Here is a 26,346-nt window from a genome sequence, read left to right as displayed (position 1 = left end):
CAATGAAAGGGGGTTCTATGGTAGAAGACCCAGGAGTACCCCACTGCTGAGAGGGAGATGTAAGAAAGCCCAACTGCAGTTTGCCAAAAAACACCTGAACAAGCCAAAATCCTTCTGGGAGAATGTCTTGTGGAGAGATGAGACCAAACTAGAGCTTTTTGGTAAAGTACATCATCTCTATGTTTACAGAAAACAAAATGAAGCCTTCAAAGAAAAGAACACCTTCCCTTCAGTCAAAGATGGAGGAGGTTCAGTGATGTTTTAGGGTTCCTGTGCTGCCCCTGACACTGGGTGCCTGAATGTGTGCATGACATGATGAAATCAGGAGATTACTAAGGCATTTTGGAGCACAATGTTCTACCCAGTGTCAGAAAGCTGGGTCTCTGTCGAAGGTCATGGGTCTTGCAGCAGGAGAATGACCCCAAACACACTTCAAAAAGCACCCAGGAATGGTTCAAGACAACGCTGGAGTGTTCTGCAGTGGCCAGCAATGAGTCCAGATCTAAATCCCGTTGAACACGTGGGGAGATCTGAAAACAGCAGGTGGGAGAAGGCACCCTTCAAATCTGGGAGAACTGGAGCAGTTTGCACAAGAAGAGTGGGCCAAACTACCAGTAGAGAGGTGCAGGAAGCTCATTCATGGCTATATGAAGCGCTTGACTGCAGTTATTTTGTCCAAAGCCTGTGCTACCAAATATTAAGTCTATTGTGTCAATGATTTTGTCAATGCCATTTCTTTTTATTTTCTGATATAAAAGGATATATTAAGTTCTGAATCAAAAACAAAGGTTCTGAAATATTAACAGTGAAATAAAGAATTGTGGACACCAAATATTTTGTGAATTTAAACTTTTTGATTGCAAGGGTGCCCAATATGTTTGGCCACGACAGTATGCATAAGCAGAGTCATTAAAAAGTCGTTATTTCAGACTGAAAAATCATTAAAAGGCATTATTTTCCAACTCTCATTAACTTACAACCATGGGTTGGCTGGGAGGAAACTTGGCCCAAGTCTTTCACAAACTAACTGTCCAGGCCTGACATTCGATTAAGGTTAGGGCAGGAATTCGTAATTTGTTCATGGTGCCGGTGATAGCTCGCCCACTCTACTCTTCGGGAAGGACACTGGGATCTTTAACGTCCACCAAATAATGTTGGCAGACAGGACGCCCATTTAGCGTCCACCCTAGGGGCACGCACATTGATGAAGCAATAGGATGACAGTTTATAGCTGGGTCGAGATTCAAACCCAGGCAAGACAGCTTGGAAGCGAGTGTGCGTCATCTCGCACTTCTGGGTCATCCTGCCAGCCAAATATTTTTTAACTCTTCCAAGCACCTTCATGCTAATAACTGACTCCTCCCCCACTTCCATCCCGCCCCAACTATTTAAAAAAAAAAAAACCACCTTTAGAGGCCATTTTTCCCCGCGAAGCGGGGGTTGGCCTTTTCCGGGAACCGTGGTTGTTGTTGTTTTTTGGTCCCCTTTTTGAAGCAATGTTTTACGGCCGGATGCCCTTCCTGACGCCAACCTTTTTTGCCGCCTTTAACGACAAACAGGGAATTACCAGTGAACTGGTACTCAATTAGCCGACCTCGGAAGGTATGACAGGCTGAGTCAACCCCCCTGGCGTTAATTCAGCGATCGACCGGGATTCGAACCCAGGATCCTAGGATCCTAAGCCGGCACCCTAGCCGCTAGCCCAACACCAGGGTTATCCCGCCCCAACTATAAACGTAGCAATATGTACGTATTACAAAGGTGATGTGAATCATGATGCTTGACTTAACAACCAGCTTCAAATTTATCAGTCTATGCTGCTTTGTCCATGGCACAATACTGCCCTTATTGTAAAACTGTTCCATGAACCATGTCCACTTGAAATAAAATAATCTTCCCCACACTTTTTGAAAAAAAAAACGGGGGAATATTGTAATCGGGGTTGTCTGTCAGTTCGTCACGTTATCTCCTAAACGGTTGTGCAGAAATTCACCAAACTTAGAAGTTATGATCGCAACATGGAAAGATGGTGCGAGCGCAGAATACATTTTTGGTCCTGCCTCCTAGGGCAGGTTCAAAAGGTCACATAGCAATAAATACAATTAGTCACATTTGACCACGTTTTTTAAATGAAACTTTGTGTGTGCGATCAACAGTGGGGGTGCATAAGATACACTCCATGACCAAATGTATGTGGACACCCGAACATCACTCATCGCATTCCAAAATCATGGGCATTAATATTAAGTTGGTCCGTCCCCCCCTTTGCTGCTATAACAGTCTCCACTCTTCTTGGAAGGCTTTCCACGAGATGTTGGAACATTGCTGCGGCGATTTGCTTCCATTCAGCCACAAGAGTATTAGTGAGGTCGGGCACTGATGTTGGGCGATTAGGCCTGGCTCGCAGTCGGCGTTCCAATTCATCCCAAAGAGGTTTGATGGGGTTGAGGTCAGGGCTCTGTGCAAGCCAGTCAAGTTCTTCCACACTGATCTCAACAAATAATTTCTGTATGGACCTCGCTTTGTGCACAGGGGCATTGTCATGCCGAAACAGGAAAGGGCCTTCCCCAAACTGTGCCACAAAGCTGGAAGTACACAATCGTCTCGAATGTCATTGTATGCTGTAGCGTGAAGATTTACCTTCACTGGAACTAAGGGGCCGAGCCCAAACCATGAAAAACAGCCCCAGATCATTATTCCTCCTCCACCAAACTTTACAGTTGGCACTATGCATTCGGGCAGGTAGCGTTCTCCTGGCATCTGCCAAACCCGGATTCATCTGTCCGACTGCCAGATGGTAAAGCATGATTCATCACTCCAGAGAACGCGTTTCCACTGCTCCAGAGTCCAATGGCGGCGAGCTTTACACCACTCAAGCAGACGCTTGGCATTGCGCATGGTGATGTTAGGCTTGCGTGCGGCTGCTCAGCCATGGAAACCCATTTCATCAAGCTCCCGACGAACAGTTCTTGTGCTGACGTTGCTTCCAGAGGTAGTTTGGAACTTGGTAGTGAGTGTTGCAACCGAGGACAGATGATTTTTACACGCTATGTGCTTCAGCACTCGGTGGTCCCGTTCTGTGAGCTTGTGTGGCCTACCACTTCGCAGCTGAGCTGTTTTTGCTCCTCGACGTTTCCACTTCACGATAACAGCACTTAGAGTTGACTGGGGCAGCTCTAGCAGGTATAAACAAATCTTGTAAAAGGAGATAAAATCGTGTCCTGGGACTTATGACTCACCCTGTAGGTGGATATACCAGGGGCGTGTAGAATCCAAGGGGACAAATTGCCACTTTATTCAAGGGATTAATTTACTGGTAGAGAATCCAAACCCATTTCTTTCACTGCCCTCCTTCCCCACCAGCAACGTCTTCTCATCAATTTCACCACACGGACCGGAAGAGGAACAAAGAGCAGCAGAGGGCACCAAACACCGACAAGTCGATGTTAACTTTGGTTCCGCTTGAAACCGTCAAAATGAAACCATTTCACCTTAGTCTGACAATATTAAATAATGAATTTTAATATCCAATAAACGTAACATTTACACGTGAAATTATTTCCTGACTCCCGCTAATTTCTACACTGAAATGCTGCATAAGGTGCCATTTTAGCATGCTCGACTACGTTTAAACAAAGGCTTCATTTGGGTGTCTAAACATGGCCGTCGCTGCACTTCCGGTGGAATTTTTTTTTAAAATTCAACGTGCTCTTCGGTTTAAATTTCGATCGCTGGTGTGATGCGTTTCAAGTGTGTTAATCTTATGGAGAACAAAAGACTACTGGACAAAAGAGGAGTAAAAGGAAGCAGACGTGACGTGAGAGAGCGTGCCGTATAGAAGTGCATGTTTGGCTTTCGATGTGAGGTCAGAGGTCGCTAAGGTGGTGTGGTTCTGGGAGGGACATGGCGGGTCATCTGCTGGCCGCGGTCTTTCGGCACGGGTCCGCAGGTAGCAGGTAAGTGAATAAGACGGTACGAAGTATCGGTGACCAGGGTAGCTGGTAGTCATAGGGGAGAGGGCGGTAGGTAGGTGGTTCGTTATTACCATTGGTCGCGGTGAGTGTTGATAGTTATCACGAAGACCGTGTCGGGCAGTGTGGGCCGACGTTTTTACCGCGTCTGAGTCGCATGATAAAATGGCGTGTACATTGTACATGAAGGACGAGGCGATTTGGGAATATAAACTCGCACTCCACGTAGGCCAACTGCCTTATACTGAGAGGATTGTCGATTCAACACTTGTAGTTGTTGTACACATTGAATGGACACTATCGGCATCGCAGAAGTGCAACAACCTATAATGATTTTGGTTTGAGAATATCCAACTGAACTCTCAAAATCTCATTTCATGTCGTGAGCTAAGATATTACTCTTAGGGTCGACGTCAAAAAGGTGTTTCACGCAAGAGATCGGGATCCATGTACACAAGGTCAGGTGTGAGCTACCCACGAACCTGGATCCACATCTAAAAGGTGTGAGCTACCCCCGACCTGGATCCACGTCCAAAAGGTGTGAGCTAACCATGAACCTGGATCCACATCCAAAAGGTGTGAGCTAACCATGAACCTGGATCCACGTCCCAAAGGTGTGAGCTACCCACGAACCTGGATCCACATCCAAAAGGTGTGAGCTACTCACGAACCTGGATCCACATCCAAAAGGTGTGAGCTACCCTCGACCTGGATCCACGTCCAAAAGGTGTGAGCGAACCATGAACCTGGATCCACATCCAAAAGGTGTGAGCTACCTCCGACCTGGATCCACGTCCAAAAGGTGTGAGCTAACCATGAACCTGGATCCACATCCAAAAGGTGTGAGCTAACCATGAACCTGGATCCACGTCCCAAAGGTGTGAGCTACCCACGAACCTGGATCCACATCCAAAAGGTGTGAGCTACCTTCGACCTGGATCCACGTCCAAAAGGTGTGAGCTAACCATGAACATGGATCCGTGTCCCAAAGGTGTGAGCTAACCACGAACCTGGATCCACGTCCCAAAGGTGTGAGCTAACCACGAACCTGGATCCATGTCCCAAAGGTGTGAGCTACCCTCCAACCTGGATGCACGTCCCAAAGGTGTGAGCTACCCTCGAACCTGGATCCATGTTCCAAAGGTGTGTTACCATCGAACCTGGATCCACGTCCCAAAGGTGTGAGCTACCCGCGAACCTGGATCCACGTCCACAAGGTGTGAGCTACCCACAAACCTGGATCCACGTCCAAAAGGTGTGAGCTACCCACGAAACTGGATCCATGTCCCAAAGGTGTGAGCTACCCATGAACCTGGATCCGCATCCCAAAGGTGTGAGCTAACCACGAACCTCGATCCACGTCCCAAAGGTGAGCTACCCACGAACCTAGATGCACGTCCCAAAGGTGTGAGCTATCCACGAACCTGGATCCACGTCCAAAAAGTGTGAGCTACCCTCGACCTGGATCCACATAAAAATGTGTGAGCATCTCTCGAACCTGGATCCACATCCAAAAGGGTGAGCTACCCTCGAACCTGGCCGGATCCATGGAATGGAGTTATTCTATCCAGCTAATGCCATTTTATTAAATTTCCACCCCTAACTAGTAACTAATATGTTTACGATACCCAAACGGCTCCTCCCCTCCAGGTTGAACTTTGTTAGTGTCTGAAAGTTTTCATCCAAAGTCTAAAGGCAGTTTATGAATTAATATTATTTAGTAATGAAACACACATAAAATAGCAGTTAAAAACACAGCTTATTATTGACGTCACAATTTCGAATGTTTTTCTGACTTCTCTTATTTTTATTTGTTTTACCATTAGTCAGTATTGCCTCTGTATCAATAAAAAGGAGAAACATTTGTCCTGAACACATTGTTTGCTTTTTATAAACCTTAAGTGACAAAGGTTAGGCTTTCGTCAATAGTGGCGTAGTCATTAACTATAATGTTTAACGCTTTTCACGAGGAGACTTCTCAAGGTGCTTTACAGGAAAAACTAGAACATTATTTGGTAGAGTGCACACCTCCACCAGGTGAACAGTGTACATTTTTGTATCCCACCAGTAGGCCGGATCTGCATCCGGACGTGAACCAAAATCGAATCGGCTTGTTCTTGTCGTCTACCCAACCAAGTTTCGTCCGAATCCGTTCATAACTTTTTGAAATATCATGCGTTATGTCGTTTTTGGCTGTCAATGGTGAAGAATCACTTTAAAAATTCTCAGATCCAGATCTTCACCTAAATCGAATAATTTCGTCCATGTCACACACAGAACCTGTCCACCAAATTTCGTCTGAATCTGTCCATAACTCAGATATCCTGCTCACAGACAGAAACACAATCAAACAAGAGTGGAAACATAAGCTCCATCCACCTTCAGTGGCATGAGTAAAACATCTCAAAGAAAGAATGAGATAAAATAAATAACTTTTTCTTGTTGAAATGAAGACTATTCAAATCTCGTCTCGAGTCAGCACCATGTTGTGAGGGAGGAGGAAGGTTGTTTTTTATTGAAACTTACGAGTAACTTGATGCCTCAGGGTAACTGTGCTAAGCCGTGAGGTGTGGTCGGAAAATGTGGCTAGAAATTGACTTTTGTTGACCCTAAGGGGTATTGTTTAAAATATTGTTTTGGCAAAGGGATGAGTTGCTGAATCCAAAATCGTTTTTCCACGTTTGGATCAGCCCCAGTTTTCATACACAGCCTTCTGAATATAATCGAAATAGGGGGAAAAGTGCCAATTTTGAACTTGATGCTTAAAATAAAATCACCATAAACTATGTGGATGGCTTGGAGGGCTGAAAGTCGGTAATCTGCGAAAAAAAAGTTAAAGCTATCAGAGTCTATCAACTTATACACTGTGATTGTTGAAAGTGCACCAAATATTTTGTTATGGTAGCAAGTATAGACACAATGAACCCAATGCAAACCAGTCTCCAAATTCAGTAAGAGAAGCTATACCGTATAATATATTTACCTTGCTACCATAACAAAATATTACCTGCACCACCAAAGGTGGATGGAGGTTATGTTTTCATCCCTGTCTGTCTGTTTGTTTGTGAACAAGATATCTCAAAATGTTGTGGACGGATGTGGACAAAACTTGGTGGAGAGGTTGCGTATGTGACAAGGAAGAGTTTATTCAATTTTGGTGAAGATTCAGATTCGCATACGGATCAGAGAATTTTTAAGTGATTCTTCACCATTGGGAGATAGGGCCGATACATAGCACAATATCTCAAAAAGTTATGGACGGATTTGGACGAAACTTTGTGGAGAGGTTGGGTGTGTGACGACAAATCAATTCGATTTTGGTGAAGATCTTAATATGGATTCGGATACGAGAATTATTAAAAAATTTAAGTGATTCTTCACTATTGAGAGATCGTGCGAAAAGCGATATATAACAATGAATAAATGAATGATCGTTTTAAGGCCATTTTCCCCGCTAGAGCAGGGTTTGCCTTGTGGGCCCCATGACAATCGGTTCCCTGTTTGAGGCAATGTTTTTATGGCCGGATGCCCTTCCTGATGCCAACCCTTAGTCACGCTCTTACGATGCGCAGGGATACGGTGTACCTATTCTAAATCGGGGTACACACTGGGATCATTCATCCCAGCAAGCTGGTACTCAATTTGCCGACCTCGGAAGGATGACAGGCTGAGTCAACCCCTCCTGGCGTTAATTCAGCGATCGACCGGGATTCGAACCCAGGACCCTAAGATCCCAAGCCGGCACCCGAACCGCTAAGCCATGCACTAGATATATAACATGATATTTTAAAAAGTTATGGACGAGTTATGACTACACTTGGGGAACGAGTTGGTTAGGTGACGAGAACAAGCCGATTCCATTTTGATTCAGGTCCGAATCCAGATTCGGCCTCAGTGGGATTACAAAATATAAACTGTTCCGCCTGGTGGAGGTATGCGCTCTACTGAGTGCTCTTCTAGTTACCTCTGCCACCAAAGGTGGATGGAGCTTGTGTTTTCACCCCTGTCTGTCTGTCTGTTTGTTTGTTTGTCCGTTTGTGAACAAGATATCTCAAAATGTTTTGGACGGATTTGGACGAAACCTGGTGGACCGGTTGGGTGTCTGACAAGGCCAAATAGGTTCGATTTTGGTGAAGATCTGAATGTGGATTCGGATTTGAGAATTATTTAATTTAAGTGATTCTTCACCATTGAGCGATATTGCCAACCAGGTGGAGGTATGCTCTCTACTGAGTGCCGTTCTAGTTTGTCTTGCACTGACCTTGGTGCTGTTGTGATTGCCACAATACTATTATAACAGTTGAAAAAGTTTATATTGAGAATGTTCTGGATGATAGTGACTGATGATGAGTACACAACTCAGGTTAGGTGACAATAACAAGCCAATTAGATTTTGGTTCAGGTCCGAATCCAGATCCGGCCTATCAGTGGGATACAAACAAACAACATGCATTTTAAAAGCCATTTTCCCTACTAGAGCAGGCGTTAACCTTGCGGTCCCCATGACAATCTTCTCCATTTTGCCCTATTTTCTGCATCTCTCTTTGTTAACCCCCTTGCCCGCATTTCTTCTTCCACCAACTTTAGCCAAGTCTTTCTCGGTCTTCCCCGTCCTCTACTTCCTTCTACATTCATTTCCATCACTCTTCTCAACCAGTCACTTTCATCCTTCCTCAACATATGACCAAACCATCTCAACCTGTTCCTCTTCACAGCATCCATCACAGGCTCTATTCCCATCATCTTTCGCAAGTCATCATTTGTCTTCCTCTCTCTCAACGATACTCCGCACATCCACCGAACCATTCGCATTTCCACCCTTTCCAACCTTCGTTGCTGCTCTACGTTCATTACCCATGTCTCGCTCCCATAAATCATAACACTTTTCACACATGCAGCATACACCTTTCCCTTCAGCTTCAACGACACTCCCCTCATCATCAGCACGCCACTCAGTTCCCGAAACTTCTTCCATGCACATCTCACTCTAGCAACCGTTGCCGAGTCTGATCCACCTTCTCCATTCAGCATGTCTCCAAGGTAGCAAAATGTTTTCACACCTTCCAGCTTCACGCCGTCTCCAAGATCCAACTCAACATTTCCTCCATCTGCAGCTCCCTCTGTGCACACCTTACATTTGAATGTAGCTGCCACACTGGTTAATGACCGTCTCAGACCACTACATTTTTGATGAACCCACTCAGCGCACATTGTACATTGAATGGAGTTCACTCCGACACCCTTCCTACACACAACACAGGGCCACTTCCCAGTTCTTTCCACCTCACCACATGCTTTACCACTTGCCATCACCTTCGTCTTTCCGTTATTCACCTTCAGACCTTTTGTCTCCATACATTCCTTCCACTTGTTCATCTTTTCCTTCAGTCCATCCATACTTTCTGCAATCAACACCAGATCATCTGCATACAACAACTCCCACGGATTCAACAAGTACATTATGTGGGATTTAAAAAAAAAAAAACTTCACCAGGCGGAGGTGTGCTCTCTACTGAGTGCCGTTCTAGTTTGATATGCAATCATTGTCAAGGAAAATAAAAAATAATATTGTGAAGCGATCTGCGAAGCATTTTCATTTTTGGCAGCATCGGTACACATGAACTGCATTTTCGACTTTACATATGGTGTGATAGCTGTATACATAATAACGCCTTGCCACTGAACGAGGTTCTAGAAGTGCGAAATGCAGTTGATCAATCAATCAGTCTTATTTATATGGAAATGATTGATTATCTCATTTTAATGAGGTCGTTTTAACTACTCATCATCAGTATTAAAGATGTTATCCCCTCGATGAAGAAAGTTATCCTTGCCTTGTAGTAAGGGCATTTTATGAGATATTTCACAAATCTGTTAACTAAATTGTTGCCAAAAAATTTCTTCACCAATATGTTTGTAAAGGTGTGTAATAACATGTGTTAAAATGTTGAAGTTCAACTCCCGTGGGAAACCCAGAAAAAAAGCTGTTGAATTCGGGTACCGAAAAATTATTTTCGAGAATTTTTTTTTTTTAAATCGGCCCTTAAGTAACTTATGAGGGGTCAAATAAGGGTTTTTCATGATTCTGAGTTGGCGCTATATAAAATAAATGCATTATTATTATTATTATTGTTAACATTTATATTTTCACTTTTACATTTACACACAAAGTAGCTTTTATTTCACATACATATATAATACTCAAGAGTTATTTCTCATTCACAATGTCAGAAGTTTCAACAGTCATTGTCTATGTCTTCTTCAGACTCAACAACATCATGACTGCAGTTTCTGCATGTAATGCCATTACAGACTCCACAGGCCGAGATGCACGTGACCCCATTCTTCTTGCAGCTGCATCGCCGGTTGCTGCAATCTCCATGACAATTACAGCTCGTGAACTGCAATAGCTCCTCAGGAGCCGTGGGGTCCAGTGTTGGAACTGGCTCATACCCATGCACACCTATTGTCCATCCATAGTCACTGGGGTTCAGAGACACGCTCTGTAGAAGGATCCAGTCCCAGGTCTGCAGGTAGGGTTAGGGTGGCTGCATCGATGAGGAGGTGAACACGGATTGCCTTGTCAAAACATCCTCCATCCATGATGTGGTTGGCTGTCGTACTTCCAGGATAGATCAACTGGATCACATCTAGTAGTCCAGAATCTTCCATGATGTTACCCATTGATCCAAGATAAGACTTCAGCAGGTGAAAACCACCCAGCCTTGGAATGACGGGTAGATTTGCCTGCTTTATTATATTCACAGCCTTCAGCCAAATCGGAAGATCAAAGGTCACTATAGCGACCCCAGCGCGCCGTATGCACTCTTTCAGAGTGGTGAAGATGGTGTTGAGGTCATTAGGGTCTCCTTCAATAACTGGGAGGAACTCGATCTGTGTGCTCTGCTTTGCATCATTAGCATGGATTCTCTTCATCCAGCCATTCCAGTTGGAGTGTGGGAACTCAGGATCGTTGGCTTTGATCACCCACCCCGCTGCCCAGAGTGTGTCACCTGGAGTGAGGAGTGGCTGATCATGAGCCAGGGAGGAGGAAAGCTCAGCGAGGGGGAGAAACATGATCGCGTTCGTTCCTATCTGTTTCCTGTTCGTAAATGGAATAATCTTTACTTCAGTTCCTCTCAGGATCTTAGCTTTGTCGAGTGCCTTCAACTTCACCCGGGGGGAAAGCTGCTGTTGTCTGTGGATCTGGCAAAGGTGGTGCCGGAGAGGTGACTTCGATCCAACCCATTGAGTGAAAGGGAGTGTTTCCGTGAATAGAGACAATGTTTAAATCTATATTGTCTCCAACAAACTGAGTGACTGCATTGTTTGTTTCCCCAACCTCCATAAAGACCACCTGATCATTACTTGACAATTCACTTTCACTGGCTGGCACTTTGGCTGTCATCACTGATTGATCCTCAAGCGCAGCATCAACCGCAACCTCATCATTGATCTGTTCATCGGTTTCCTCCACAATGGTGTCAAGAGTGCCAGAAGTATCTGGAACATCATCTCCACTCCTACTATTAAGGAAGCAGTATTTGTAGTTTTGTGTCTCCGTGTAAGACTCAGTGTATCCCAGCCGGTGGAACTTGCTGAGCATCCATTTTGACCCAAATCTATGATCAAGTTGTATGGCAAGCCCCATTTGGTGTGGCAATACTCCAGACCGAGGTCGACAGGCCTTAATAAAATTCTGCCCCAAACGGCAACTCTTTCGTCTGTCTTGACAATCGGTCTCAAGAACATCTGAAGGCTTGCAGGAACAAGTGTCAGCTGACTATCGATGTCAGTCATACTGTGTGTGGTGGGGTATGACTTTGGACCTAAATCAATCAAGGCAATATCATTGGATATGAACTTGAGTGCCGTCTTTATGATCTGAGTCTTCTCATCTCCATGGTCAAGATTAGCATGATGCTCTCGCAGAATATTGTCGGTGCCATCTTTGAGACAGAGTACATCTGCCCTTCTTTCCTGTGTTGTGAAATACAAGGTGTCTTTGTATTTCTCTAGAAGTTTTATCTTTAGCCAATGCTTTGAATAAGAAAGGCTCTTCTCTGGTGACTGATCAAACTCCTGCAGCTTTTCATGGACTTGGTCCATGTTCATTACCCCATGCTCTAATTCTGAGTCTAACCTTTCGCAGAATTCAATAAAAACTGCCTCTCGCTCCTCATCAATACTCCTCTGTCCTCTCTTCCTTTTTCCTTCCTCATCAGTCTTGGACAAACTGTCACCTCTCGCAAACATAAGTTTGCATCGCAAATGGTACAGTGTTTCTTCTGCTACCAAGTCGTTGATCCCTTCCAGGCGTCCAGTGACTTCAGTGCCCCAGTCATCCCCGCGACTCCGTGCTGTCTTCAGCAAGCTTGCCTTCAGTGTATCTGCAGTCAAATTATCTGGCACTCTGTATTTCTTTCTAGCTTGTGCTGGATTATTTTTGTAGAGCTGGGCTGGTTGGTTGCAAAGAATGCATACATCCTTATACAGGAGGTCAACTGACTGTGATCTTCTAGAACTGCAGCCAGTTGATGAACTGAACTCACAAGTAGTGCGTCTTCTCTTCAACTTTGATGACTCTTTCTCTGCCTTTGATGCTTGAGCTGACTTCTTGGTGGTTGCAACAAAGTTGTTGTACAGATCATTTTTACACTTCTGGTGGTACCTCAGTTTTCCTTCCTTTTGAGCCTCCTTCATACGTTCCACAACAGTAACATTTTCGACAGTTTCTGCTTGTTTCAATAAAGTTGAGTATCCCTTTGGAGTTGCCTGTATGAGCCTTTCAGCTGGTGTATCCGAGCGTGCACAGATGAAGCAATTGAGCACAGGTGGAGTAACGTCTTCATCCATATTGCTAGACTCCATGTCCTGCAAAGTAGAAAATGAGATATATTTAGAAATTATTTTTCCACAAAGGAGTGTCTGTGGTGAAATATAAATGTTAACAATCAACTCAGAATCATGAAAAACCCTTATTTGACCCCTCATAAGTTACTTAAGGGCCGATTTAAAAAAATAAAAATTCTCGAAAATAATTTTTCAGTACCCGAATTCAACAGCTTTTTTTCTGGGTTTCCCACGGGAGTTGACCTTCAACATTTTAACACATTTTATTACACACCTTTACAAACATATTGGTGAAGAAATTTTTTGGTAACAATTTAGTTAACAGATTTTCATATGTTTCCCTTACTATTGGCCAATAAAGCGGGTTTTGGTGGAAGAAGCCGACATTGCACAACTTCTGCAATCATGTGGAGAAGAGCTAACCAATGAAGATCTGAAGCAACCAGAGATGATGATGTTCAATTAATTATTATTTCAAATTATTTAGAACTTGTAAATATGTAAATAATGTATTTTGTCTGACGATAAAAAAATGATCTGGAACCTAACCCCCGTATTTACATTAATTGTTGTGGAGAAATTGGATTCGCTTTGTTGATTCCGTTGAAGTCGCACTTTTCAAGAATGTAATTACAATGTTGGACGTAACTACAGCGAGTAATTGCTGCAAATCGTTTTGGTCGCATCTCTCCATCGTGAAAAGCACTTGGAAAAATTAAAAAAAATTCTCATATCCGGATCTTCACCAAAATTGAATCGATTCTTTCTTGTCAAACACCCGAACTGTCCACCAAGTTTTGTATGAATCCGTTCATAACTTTTTGAAATATCGTGCTGTACAGCATATCGTTTTTAGCCCCACCACTCAATGGTGAAGAATCACTTTTAAAATTCTAATAGCTGGGTACGGATCTTCACCAAAATTTAAGAAATTTGTCCTTATCACACACCCAACGTGTCCAAGTTTCGTCCGAATCTGTCCATAACCTCTTGAGATGTCCTGCTATATATTGGTTTTAGCCCCATCACTCAATGGTGAAGAATCGCTTTAAAAAATTTTTCTCTGATCCAGATCTTCACCAAAATCTAATAATTTCGTCCTTGTCACACACACAACCTCTGCACCAAATTTCGTCTGAATCCTTCCTCAAATGTTTGAGATATCCTGTTCGCAAACAGACGTAAGGCAAACAGACAGACAACAGACAGGGGTGAAAACGTTGGTGGTGGAGGTAATATACTAAGTTGCTGCAGTTGCTCTTCGTAGTCGATTATTGTTCCATCTAAACAATGCATGAAATGGTCAGGTACAAATCAAATGCAAAACTGGTTAATTGTCTTCAACAATGTTACTCCTGTGCTCCAGTTTCATTGTTCATCACTTCCAGGTTCACACTCGTCATGGCATCGTTTTTCACAACTTAACACCGCATCACATTTCTCTCCATGAATGGCAAATTTGCACTTTGAGGTCACAGACAAACCACAATTCGCAGTATTGAACACAGAAAACTAGACCATAAGCGTATTGCTCCAATAGTTTGGAGCCAGGAAAACCTTTGCTCGGGAGTGACAAAAGGCCGTCGAAACAACATCGTAGACAGGATCCATTTCACCTTTCGTCTTTCGTGAGCTTTGTCTGCAGCTTGTCTGTCTGGCTTTTCTTTTAGGCGCCTTCCTCGTGCATCAGGGACCTTGCAACTTCGAACATTATTTGAGCAGAAGGTTGAGGCGCGGACAGATACCCACACAAACCTGCTGGCCAAAAAAGAAGCGAGCAGCTTGTACAAGCTTCAGTGTGAGCAGCTGCATGCAGCCACCATGAAGGAGATTTGGAGTAGAATGTATGAGATTAAATGTACCGAACATACTCCATATGTCAAACCTTAACCACTGGTGGATTATTTGAATGGCATACACTGATGTGGGGTGGCAAAGGGAGCTCTGGATGACATTGGGAATTGCATTGCAGGTATGATTAAGCTGATTTTGAAGCCTGGTGTCTGGTTTAAACAGCATTACCTTTTTGCTTTGCAGTTCACAATGTGAAGCCTGACTGCATGGATGCATATAATGACCTCTCGTGAGTTAAACAAAACGCCAGTTTTTTTGTTATAGCTGCTGTAACTGTTTCAAAACCACCATCTTGTACACAAATGCACATCGTGAAGGGCCAAATCGACATTGCATAAAAAAATGGCAGTATGTGTGATACCTCCTCTTTCCTTCTGTGTGTCACACGTCCCCCTTCCCTTGTCAACCACCTGCCCCCTGCTTGTTGTCCTCCCTTTTTTCCCACTGCTTCCCTTTCCCCTCTGTTTTCCCCCTATCTATGCATAAGTAATCTTTGGATGGCCCAGAATCATCTTAATTTGCAGTGAAGTCAAGGCCTCAAATATCTGGTATTTAATGCCCAGGACAACAGAGATAAGCCAGTCTAAAGTTTAACTTGTGTGGGTGTCTGTGTCCTCCTGAAATATCGCCAATTTATGCTGGTGGGATTTTGGATGTGGGGCCTGCGGCTGTTAGGAATACCGAGTTTAATGGGTGCGCCGGTGCTGGAATGGTACTCGGCTGATGATTTCATCAGTCGTTGGTTGCATGATAAATGATATTGTCCGCATCTCATCTTCCATCAGAGCGAACATGCAAAACAAACTCCACCGCAGTCCCGATTACCCATGCGAGCTTGTGGGCAGCTGGAACACGTGGTATGGGGAACAGGACCAAGCCGGTATGGTTTATATGATGCGCTGCGACACGACACTACTTCATCACTCCTCTTGCAGGAGTGATGTTAATCTGTTATTCTCTTTGTCCAGTGCATTTATGGAGGTACATCGGAGGTTATCCTGCACTCACCGAAGTCATGGAGAAGTTAAAGCAAAGCAAGGTACGTTTATAGTAAAGAGTTTGTTTTTTTAATGTACCATACTCTTTACAGAGCGTTGATGCTGCTAAAGCACTTTCTTGGCTTGTACTGAGTGGTGCTTATTGGTGCTTTGAGACCAATTTGGCTTTTCACATTGGTGACGATTGTCAAGTGTTGCTTCCAGACACCAATAAAATGATCAGTCCCTAAGCAGTAGTGGGAAATCAGTGCTAACTAGATCGACACTCGGCAGAGAGCATACCTCCACCAGGCTGAAGTTTTGCCCGATCTCTCGATGGTGAAGAATCACTCAAAATATTAAATAATTATCACATCCGAATCCACATTCAGATCTTCACCAAAAGCAAATCTATTTGTCCTTGTCACACACCCAACCTCTCCACCAAGTTTCGTCCAAATCCGTCCATAGGTTTTTGAGATATCATGCTATTTTTGGTCCTATCTACCAATGGTGAAGAATCACTTAAAAAATTATAGTAGCCAGAACTGGCTCCAGATCTTCACCAAAATCTAATCATTTCGTCCTTGTCACACACGCTACCTCTCCCCCAAATTTTGGCTGCATTCATCCACAACTTTTCGAGATATCTTGTTCACAGACAGACAGGGGTGAAAACATAACCTCCATCCACCATCAGTGGCGGAGGGAATAAAAACGGAATAAGGGATATAATACCATGACAGAAGAAAACTTAGTTATAAATATACGACTTGCATAATGAGGTGAGTGAGCAACCCGACTGGGAATGAGGCAGGTGCGGGCACAGCACAACTGACCGGTAAGGTGTCCATTAGTCCGTCTATTGTTACTCCCGCCAGGGAGTAACGCGTGTGTGTGTGTGTGTGTGTGTGTGTGTGTGTGTGTGTGTGTGTGTGTGTGTGTGTGTGTGTGTGTGTGTGTGTGTGTGTGTGTGTGTGTGTGTGTGTGTGTGTGTGTGTGTGTGTGTGTGTGTGTGTGTGTGTGTGTGTGTGTTCATGTGTGAACAAGATATCTGGAAAAGTTCTCAACGGATTTGGATGAAAGTTGGTGGGATGATTGCCCTTGGGATAAAGAAGAATTGATTAGTTTTTGATGAAGCTCAGGATATTATTCCGGATCCAGGATTTTTTTTTCCTGTTTTACTGCAGTAAAGCTTTTATTCTGATTCTTAACTGATGTTTTTCTCCTCTAATTCCGAGATATATCAAAATAAATTCTCTGACAGGGCCTACTTTCTTTTTCATTTATTGTTTTGGGGAAAGGGGATGTTAAACAAAACATATTGTTACGGATTCGGGGGTCGGCTCTCCCCTCATCAAGGGGGGTTAATCCCCTTGTCCTTTAAGCTGGCCGTCCCGAGTCCTGGAGCTATTACGTCACTTCCGGTCAGCGCTGAATAGGGTGGTAGGCCAAATTGTTCCTATGACCTAATTACCTGCACCTTCCGGGAGCGAGGAAATGAGCCCCGCCCGAGCCGCGGCGTTAATGGACACGCCGAGCGAAGCGAGCCGCGACTCAGGCCGTTAACAAAGACTAACCCGATTATAGCGGTTCCGAAATCGTGCCACAGGTACTCAATCGAGAAAAGACTAAAGCGATCGGATAAGAGGAAACCAGAAGGTAGGAAGAACAAATATTGGTTTATTCCAAATATACAAGAAAAGAGGAAACAAAAGGATGTACAAGAAAGGAAGAGGAAGAAGCAGGACACAGGGCAGGCTTAACTCTACAGTCTTAACTTACAACCCCGGACAAACATACACACACACGGGATTGCAGCTGGTAGGGTGGAAGGTCCCGGTGGAAGGTCCAGGCTCCGGTTCCGCGGGCGAAACCCGGCAGGCAGCTCTGCATATCGTTGGCACGCGACCGGACCTTACATATGGTGGGGGGGGGGGAAGGCTCGTGTCCTTTAGTAAAGCGCCTTTTGTAATCGAGCTCTGATACAATGCGCTCTCCCAACAAGTTCGTTCATAATCAGCCATCTCCACGCAGTCCTTGGAAAGGAGTCCGTTTGCCAGCGTGCGCAGTCCTCAAGTCCTTGCGCAGTGCGCGTTCCCCAGCGAGTCCGTAAAAGGGCTTTGCGCTCGCGCTTTTATATCGTGCGCCAAGATCACTACGTGCTTCATAAAGGCCACGCCCGCCAGCGAGCTCACCTCAGCCCTGGTTGGTTGGCGAGGGCTTACCGGCCACGCTCTGATGACTAGTTGACAGGCCACGCCTTGTTCTTGGCGTCCCGCCCCCTTTTTCCTCCGGCCGACCACATGGTTAATGGCGGCGCTAAGGCAGCGAACGCTAACCAAGGCGCGTAACAGAATTGGGAGGGACATAAGGCACCATCTCTATAGGGGCGCGTAATGGCGTCGCTTGGAGAGGGAGGTCGTAAAATGGCCGGAATGGATTGGGGACCTATTCTTATTTAATTGATGCAACGCAGATTCAACTATTGGAAACACGGCCTTATCTGAAACACATAATAATGAAATAACTAAAGTTCGTATGGTGGCCTACGTGTTGCATATGGACTAAGGGTGCAACCTTTAACTTTATTAAATGATGGGATATTTACAAGAGTTATTTACAACAAGTGTGGGTTCTAAAACCGCAACAGTATTATTCCAACTTTACCCACGGCAGGAGTATGTGCTCTACTGAGTGGCGTTCTAGTTTTGAATGTTTCACATCAGTCAGAAAGTCTTCACTTGTATAACATTGAACCAAAAATTTACAACAGCTTTGCAATGGAAAGGGAGACACCATGGCCTGGAAAGGGCAGGGCCGTAGTTGGGGAATGTCCCATTTGATCAGCTGATTGATGTCTTCATCAAGTGCACACACCGGAACGAGTTCCTCTTCACAGTTTTTCTCAAAATCAAGCCTCAACTAAATGTGAAAAGCTTACATGCTGACAACACCTAAATTTCAACCACAACTTTAGCAACCACTTTGGCAACACACCTCTTTTGTATAATCCTGTGAGAATTTAATGAGTTTTCTGAGCTATGAAACATATCCTTCATTGTACAAAATTTTGCACAAAACCAAAACCAATTTGCCTTGGAAGATACAAACCCTGTTCTCACCTGTTCCAACTTTATTCCTTTGTACAACAGAAAACCCACATAAATTTCTTTCTAATGGACATGATCACAGACCATGATCTTTAATGATTGCAGCAATTTTCACACCTTCTGCAGACGCCATGCCATAGCCACCCATCTTTGTATAACAAATTGAAGGAAGTAAAGTTTAACAAGGAAGAAAACATTTAGCTTTGATGTTCTTAACCAAACATGAGCTTGAACGTGGTTGGATGTCAATGAAAGATAGTCTGTTGGGAGCCGTTGGTGAGGTATGTGGATGGACAAAAGGACCACCGAGGCACTCGGAAACATGGTGGTGGGATGATGAAGTTGGAAAGAAGATTGATGAGAAGAGGAAGAAGTTCAAGGAGTGGCAGAAGGCGAAGGGTACGGGAGCAGAAAAAGCAGAGCATGAAAGTTATAAGGCAGCCAAGAAGGCTGCAAAGAAAGAGGTAGCAAAGGCGCAGGAGGCATGAAGGAAAATGATCGGAGAACGCTTGGATTCGGAAGAGGGTCAGAGAGCGGTATTCAGGATTGCAAAGCAGATAGCGAAAGAGAGGTGTGATGTGATTGGGGTGAGTTGCTTGAAGGATGAAGTGGGACAAATCGTTGTGGACCCAGATGGAATTAAAGGAAGATGGAAAAGATATATGGAAATGCTGTTGAATACAGAGAATGAATGGGATGGCAACATAGAGAGTAACCCAGTTTTAGGACCGGCAGAGAAGATAACTTAGAAGGAAGTTGAGGAAGCGATAAAAGCAATGAAGAGTAGAAAGGCGGGAGGGCCGACGGGAGTTGTGGGAGATATGTTGAAAGCAGCAGGAAGTTGGGGTGTGAAGAGAATGACAGAGATCTGTAATCTGGTGGTGAAAGAAGGCCGCATTCCAGTGGATTGGGAACTGAGTACCCTCGTCCCTCTATACAAGGGGAAAGATGACCCTCTGGAGTGTGGCTCGTAACGAGCGATAAAGTTATTGGAGCATGGAATGAAGGTATTGGAAAGGGTGTTGGAGAGAAGGATAAGGAAGAAGGTGAAGATCGACGAAATGCAGTTTGGATTTATGCCAGGAAGAGGAACGACAGACACGCTCTTTATTGTGAGGCAGTTGCAGGAGAAGTACATGGAGAAGAGGAAGAAGTTGTTTCTTGGGTTTTTTGATCTGGAGAAAGCATTCGATAGGGTTCCACACGAAGTATTGACATGGGCATTGAGGAAGTTAGAAGTGGAGGAATGGTTGATCAGAGTAGTGATGGCAATGTACAAAAGAGCACGCACAGCTGTAAGGACGAAGGACAGGAACAGTGGTGAGTGAGGTGAAGGTGGGAGTGCATCAGGGGTCGTTACTAAGTCCACTACTATTTGCAGCTGTGATGGAGGTGCTGGCTCAGAACGTAAAGGAGGGTTTACCGTGGGAGTTGTTGTATGCAGATGATCTGGTGTTGATTGCGGAAAGTATGGATGGACTGAAGGAAAAGATGAACAAGTGGAAGGAATGTATGGAGATAAAAGGTCTGAAGGTGAATATAGGAAAGACGAAGGTGATGGCAAGTGGTAAAGCATGTGGTGAGGTGGAAAGAACTTGGAAGTGGCCATGTGCTGTGTGCAGGAAGGGTGTCGGGAGTGAACTCCATTCAATGTACAATGTGCGCTGAGTGGGTTCATCAAAAATGTAGTGGTCTGAGAGGGTCATTAACCAGTGTGGCAGCTACATTCAAATGTAAGGTGTGCACAGAGGGAGCTGCAGATGGAGGAAATGTTGAGTTGGATCTTGGAGATGGCGTGAAGCTGGAAGGTGTGAAAACATTTTGCTACCTCGAAGACATGCTGAATGGAGGTGGATCAGACACGGCAACGGTTGCTCGAGTGAGATGTGCATGAAGAAGTTTCGGGAACTGAGTGGCGTGCTGATGAGGAGGGGAGTGTCGTTGAAGCTGAAGGGAAAGGTGTATGCTGCATGTGTGAGAAGTGTTATGATTTATGGGAGCGAGACATGGGTCATGAATGTAGAGCAGCAACGAAGGCTGGAAAGGGTGGAAATGCGAATGGTTCGGTGGATGTGCGGAGTATCGTTGAGAGAGAGGAAGACAAATGATGAATTGCGAAAGATGATGGGAATAGAGCCTGTGATTGATGCTGTGAAGAGGAACAGGTTGAGATGGTTTGGTCATGTGTTGAGGAAGGATGAAAATGACTGGTTGAGAAGTGATGGAAATGAATGTAGAAGGAAGTAGAGGACGGGGAAGCCCGAGAAAGACTTGGCTAAAGATGGTGGAAGAAGAAATGTGGGCAAGGGGGTTAACAAGGAGAGATGCAGAAAATAGGGCAAAATGGAGAAGATTGTCATGGGGACCGCAAGGCTAACCCCCGCTCTAGCAGGGAAAATGGCCTTAAAATGCATGTTGTTGTTGTTCTTAACCAAACATGTTCAAACGGGGTATGTAAATTCAGTTAACTTTACATAAAACATTGTTTATGAAAACTCACATCTTTGTTTAAACATTTTAACCTTGTTATTTTTATTTCCCTCATTACCCATTGGCATGTCGCCTGCCCAGGAGTACGCCACATTCCGCAAGGAACGAAGCCACCTGCTGCAGTCACGCAAGAATCAGCTGCTCATGGAGTTTAGCTTTTGGAACGAACCAAAGCCCAGGACCGGTCCCAATATTTACGAACTGCGCAGCTACCAGCTCAGAGTGTGTCTTGCGGGTCATGTTGTCGGAACTTTATAAACGATGTGTGTTGTGCCACCAATCGCTCGAACCCAAATCACTCATGTACTTTAATTTGTTTTGCAGCCTGGCACGATGATCGAATGGGGTAATAACTGGTGAGTAATTCCTTTGGCAAAATTGTTTTTGCACACACTTGGTAACATTCCTGGGACGATTCGAGAAAAGGAATCCAGACTGTCTAGTTCCAGTTTCTTTGAGTACAAACATGTGGCACTCTGCTTTGAAGGAGCAACATCCAAAGCGAAGCATCACATCTCGGATTATGTCATCTAACTGTTGTAGATTATTACCTACATTGTAGAGACTTGTGTTTGTAAAATCTGTGAGTTATAAATCGCTCTCCTAGATTTTTTTTTTTTTTGTGAGTGGTCATTCTTGTCAATATCGCTTTTGTGAATGTGACCAAGATGCATGATTTTAACAAGTTTTTCTCAACGCAAGACTACACAGTTACACAAATACATTCTGAGGTGCACGAGCATTGTTCACTTGCTGTATCCGGTGCAGTATTTTCTTCGATGTGTTTACATATCACCGGATGCATTGGCTTTGTGGGCCAAGATTGGCAAGCAACTGCTATTGTTCGATCAATAGTGGTGAAACCCCACCGTAAACTACAAATGACATTTGAAGGATGAGAAATACCCATTTTCAGGGGGTGATAAAGCACCCTCTGAGAGGAACAGCCCTAAACAGTATTTTTCATTCAGGAATCAGCAAATTGATTTGAAATTATTCACCATTTGATAATTCCTTGTAGTCAAAGCAAGGCGTTGGTTTTGAGCAGATTACAGTCTATTTCTTTAGTGTATTAACAGGTACAGTTGGCACAGCAGTCTGCTTTTGATTTTGAGCTTCAAATCATATCGAGATGAAGTGAATACAAAACGAGCTTTATGAACAGGAGGCACAAGAGCTAATCACACCTTCTTTTTTTTCTCTTTGCAATGATAGGTATCTAGTGGTGTGCATCAGTCGGCATGATCACGTGACTTCTTTCGTTTCCATTTATTGGATGTTCAAACATCCCTTGTACCTTTTTATTTAATAGGATCTTTTGAGTTTTATGACTTCCTGATGGAATTGCTTTTCTTCCAAGTTAATTAAATAATTGAGTTTTGTATTTGATTATTACAGCACATTACTCAGGTACGGTCTGAACATTCCCCAAAACGAGCTGTACATATTCCACCAGGGCGAGGGCCATTCGCTTTCGACAGGAGAATGATGAAGCAGTCGGTGGGTTTTTCTCGCAGATCGGTGAACTGTACATGGTCCATCACTTATGGGGTAAGTAATGCTCACCCTATCATTGGTGATGTTATATTTGCTGAACATCTTTTCACGAAACAAATGGTACATTACCTTTTAATGTGCCTCAATGTTTGCTGTTAAGTCGTAAAAAAAATTGGTTATTTACCATTCGACGTGCCAGCTCTTATTTGAAAGTGTTCCAAGGGTTCGCCAATTGAACTTTCCCACTGTGTAAACCTGCCATGCTTCCCGGCAGCGTACACAGACCTGCAGTTCAGAGCGGACACACGGAACGCAGCGTGGGAGAAACGTGGCTGGGACCAGAATGTGTATTACACAGGTAAGAGATAGTCCAGGAGACCACCAAATTTAACCATCCCCCATTGATGTTGATTTAACCAAAATATCAGGTACACTTGCTATTATCTATATGTGGCGCGCCACGTAAAAAGGGGGCTTACGGCTGGTCAGAAAACGATGAAAAGTCAGTTTACCCAAGGAACACCCCTTAGCCCCCTTTTCCCCTTTTCACGTGGCCTGCCACATATTAAAAATTTACGACATCAAATCTTATCCACTTCCAGCTAAGGACCATTTTTAGTGTAATATAATCTTGATTTACCACTCTTGTTTTATAAAACAGCTTCAGAGCAACAACTCTTGTTTTACAAAATCACAGATTTGCAAGACCTCTTGATTGCTAAAATCACCTTTATATTTGCTTATTAAAATCAGAGTTCATAGAACACCTTGTGGTGGTGTGCATAAGTCAGCATGATCATGTCTTCCTTGGTTTCCATTTCTTGAGAAAAAGGACATGGGGAGGGTCATTTCAAGTCTTGCTTTGAGTTTCTGAGCGTGATCTATATTTCCTATGATCTGCAATTTTGTCTGAATCTCTATTCCCCCACCGGAGCATGCAATTTGTTTGGTCGAGATGGCATAAATTGTTGTCCAAATAGTACAAACCGGATGTTTGTGGAAATGCCAACAAGCTGATTTATATTGTACAATGTTTAAGTATATAATTCAACACTAAAACAGCACTCGGGTGAGTGCATTCCTACGTTTTATATCCCAATAATAGGCCGGATCTGCATCCATACCTGAAAAACTTTATTCGGCTTGTCTTGTCACCTACCCAAATCATCCACCAAGTTTTGTCTCAACTCGTCCACAACTTCTTGAGATATCATGCTATGTCATTTTCGCGTCATCTCTCGATGGTGAAGAATCACTTATGAAAATTCGAGTACCTGATCTGGATCTTCACCAAAATGTAATCAATTTGTCCTTGTCATATGCACAGGCACGTCGAGAGCCAGCATGGGCCCCGAGGCAAACAACCTCGGGGCCCCACACCCACCCTTTATTTCTTTTATAACTTTTTAAGGAACTTTCTTTAATGAAAAACAAAAAACTTTTAAAAAACAAATGGTCACTTTTATTTAGCCATATGATCGAAAATAAAGGAGATAGTAGGACGTTTGGACTGATCAAGTCGATTCCCACCCTTGACTGTTGAACAATTTTTCCATAAGATTGGCAAAAAAAAATACGTGTGAAGATGGTTGATAATTTTTTTTGGCAAAGAGGATATAAACCAATTTCTTTGTAACGCACATTTCTGGTTATTAACCATTTTCTGTAAAGTTTGAAACTGTACCATGAACAGCGATTAAATGGTGTTTTGTTTCCGGCAAGGAAAGCAATATCAGCTTCTGGGTTTAAATACAAGGAAGAAATGAGGATGAGCCGATGAGTTTCACTGTACTGTTTAAAAAAAAAAATACAGGAGAAGCTTGGGCCCCTCAACGGACCCCGGGCCCTGAGGCAGCGACCCCTCTCGACACCCCTGCACATATACAACCTGTCCACCAAGTTTCGTACAAATCCGTCTACAACCTTTTGAGATATCTTGCTGACAGAGAGACAAGAAGACGTCATGCAGAACACGATACTTGCAAAGACCACCCTCCTCCCCCACAAAAAGTTGCCACGGATACATCAAATTGTCCATTTCATTAAGATTCAAATTGATGATCTTAATCAAAGCTCAGGTCAATCTGGTGAAAAATTGAATTTTTCAAATGAAAATTGATTTTAGAAGTTTTATCTCGAGTTGACCTTTGACCTTGAATAGTTGGTTTCCCACTTCAGTGACCCAATATGCAAATCCAGTCAACTTTAAAGTCCATCGGATGAAAAAATGACAACTTTAGAAATTAGGCTTCAAGATGACCGTTGACCTCAAAATCAATAGGATTCTCAGTTGTGACTACCTCTACAACGTGGTAAAGTTTCACAAGGATTGGTTTAGAATTGTGACCTGTAGGCGATAGATAGACAAACAGAATACCAAATTCAACCTACCAATATACTTGAAAAATCTTCAATTTCGCAATTAATAAGGTTGAAAACATAACATCCGTCCAACAACTCGGTGGAGGTAATAAGATAAAGGTTTTAATGGCCGTAGAAAAGAAATTCAGAAGTTTACCGTCATTGGTCTTTCACGCCATCTTATTTGATACGTTAAATTAGTTATTCGTGCCTGTTTGTATCCTTTATGATGTCGCCAAAAACGGTAAGTTTCCTGTTTGGAATGATTTTCAATTTCGTTTCACTGTCAGACAGGCATAGACTAATTTTTTTTTACCATAATCTGTGCTCATGTGCGATTGGGACGAGATCAGGATTTATTTTTTTAATCACTAGTGAGTGCCTAAGCTGTTGTAGCTATGTGAAAGGTTATATTAAATGATGCCTGACCCCATTCCTTAGTTGTTGTTGCATCATTTTTCTGGAAGCACGATTATGCCACTGATGCAGTGCCCCAATTACCAGCAAGCTGGTACTCAATTTGCCGACCTCAGAAGGATGACGGGCTGAGTCAACTCTCCTGGCGTAAATTCAACGATTGACCGGGATTCAAAACTCGGGATCCGAGGATCCCAAGCCAGCACCAGGTTATTCCTTAGTGGGTGTAGGGAAGTGTTTTGGGCCCCCCACAAAAAAATAGGAAAAAAACCAAATTAATTTCTTCAAAATGCCAACGGGATTAGAACAGGCAAAGCCAGGTACCCCATTTGAAATTTATAACAAGTTATACTCTGCAGTCCATTTCCATTAACACCACCTTGTTTTTGCATTGGATCAACCAACAGTTTGTCATAAAAGCACAAGTGGACCAATACTAAGGAAGTGTGTGTGTGTGTGTTTGTGTGCAGTGCCTCTCGTGCAGGAAATGCAGTCACGAATCATGATTCCACGTCCAATCTCCCCCCTCCAGTGAATGAGGTCTTAATATCTCACCGAGTATAGCGTGTATGGGGGAGGAAGAAGAGGAGGGAGGACATCCACTTTTGAGATGATCAGTGTTCATTTTAACTACTGCTGTATAATCACTGCTGCATTCAATCAGTGCATACTGTTCTCCTTTGAAGTACAAACTGAAAAATGCAGAAAGTACATCAAACAAGTTTTGCTGAAAATCGGTGAAGTGATTGATAATGAGAGCATAAAGGAAAATGTTTTTTTGCCTTTGTGTACAATTAAAATATTGTGCGCGTT

General features: G+C 43.6%; 1 protein-coding gene across 1 annotated transcript; it reads left to right on the top strand.

The window, feature by feature from the left end:
• The first annotated feature begins 3,726 nt into the window (after positions 1-3,726).
• LOC137430161 (protein NipSnap homolog 1) lies at positions 3,727-26,346 on the top strand. The gene is made up of 10 exons (XM_068120795.2): positions 3,727-3,956; positions 14,495-14,622; positions 14,862-14,907; positions 15,464-15,558; positions 15,647-15,717; positions 21,340-21,480; positions 21,583-21,614; positions 22,715-22,809; positions 23,030-23,113; positions 26,004-26,346. Exons 1-10 carry the CDS (start codon positions 3,904-3,906, stop codon positions 26,066-26,068), a joined length of 810 nt encoding a protein of 269 aa, XP_067976896.1. The 5' UTR covers positions 3,727-3,903; the 3' UTR covers positions 26,069-26,346.

Source organism: Myxine glutinosa, chromosome 6, assembly GCF_964187855.1.
Source record: "Myxine glutinosa chromosome 6, kmMyxGlut1.1, whole genome shotgun sequence".
Classification (NCBI taxonomy): Eukaryota; Metazoa; Chordata; class Myxini; order Myxiniformes; family Myxinidae; genus Myxine; species Myxine glutinosa.
The sequence above is the reverse complement of the archived record's forward strand: the minus strand, read 5'-3'. Positions and strand labels throughout refer to the sequence as shown.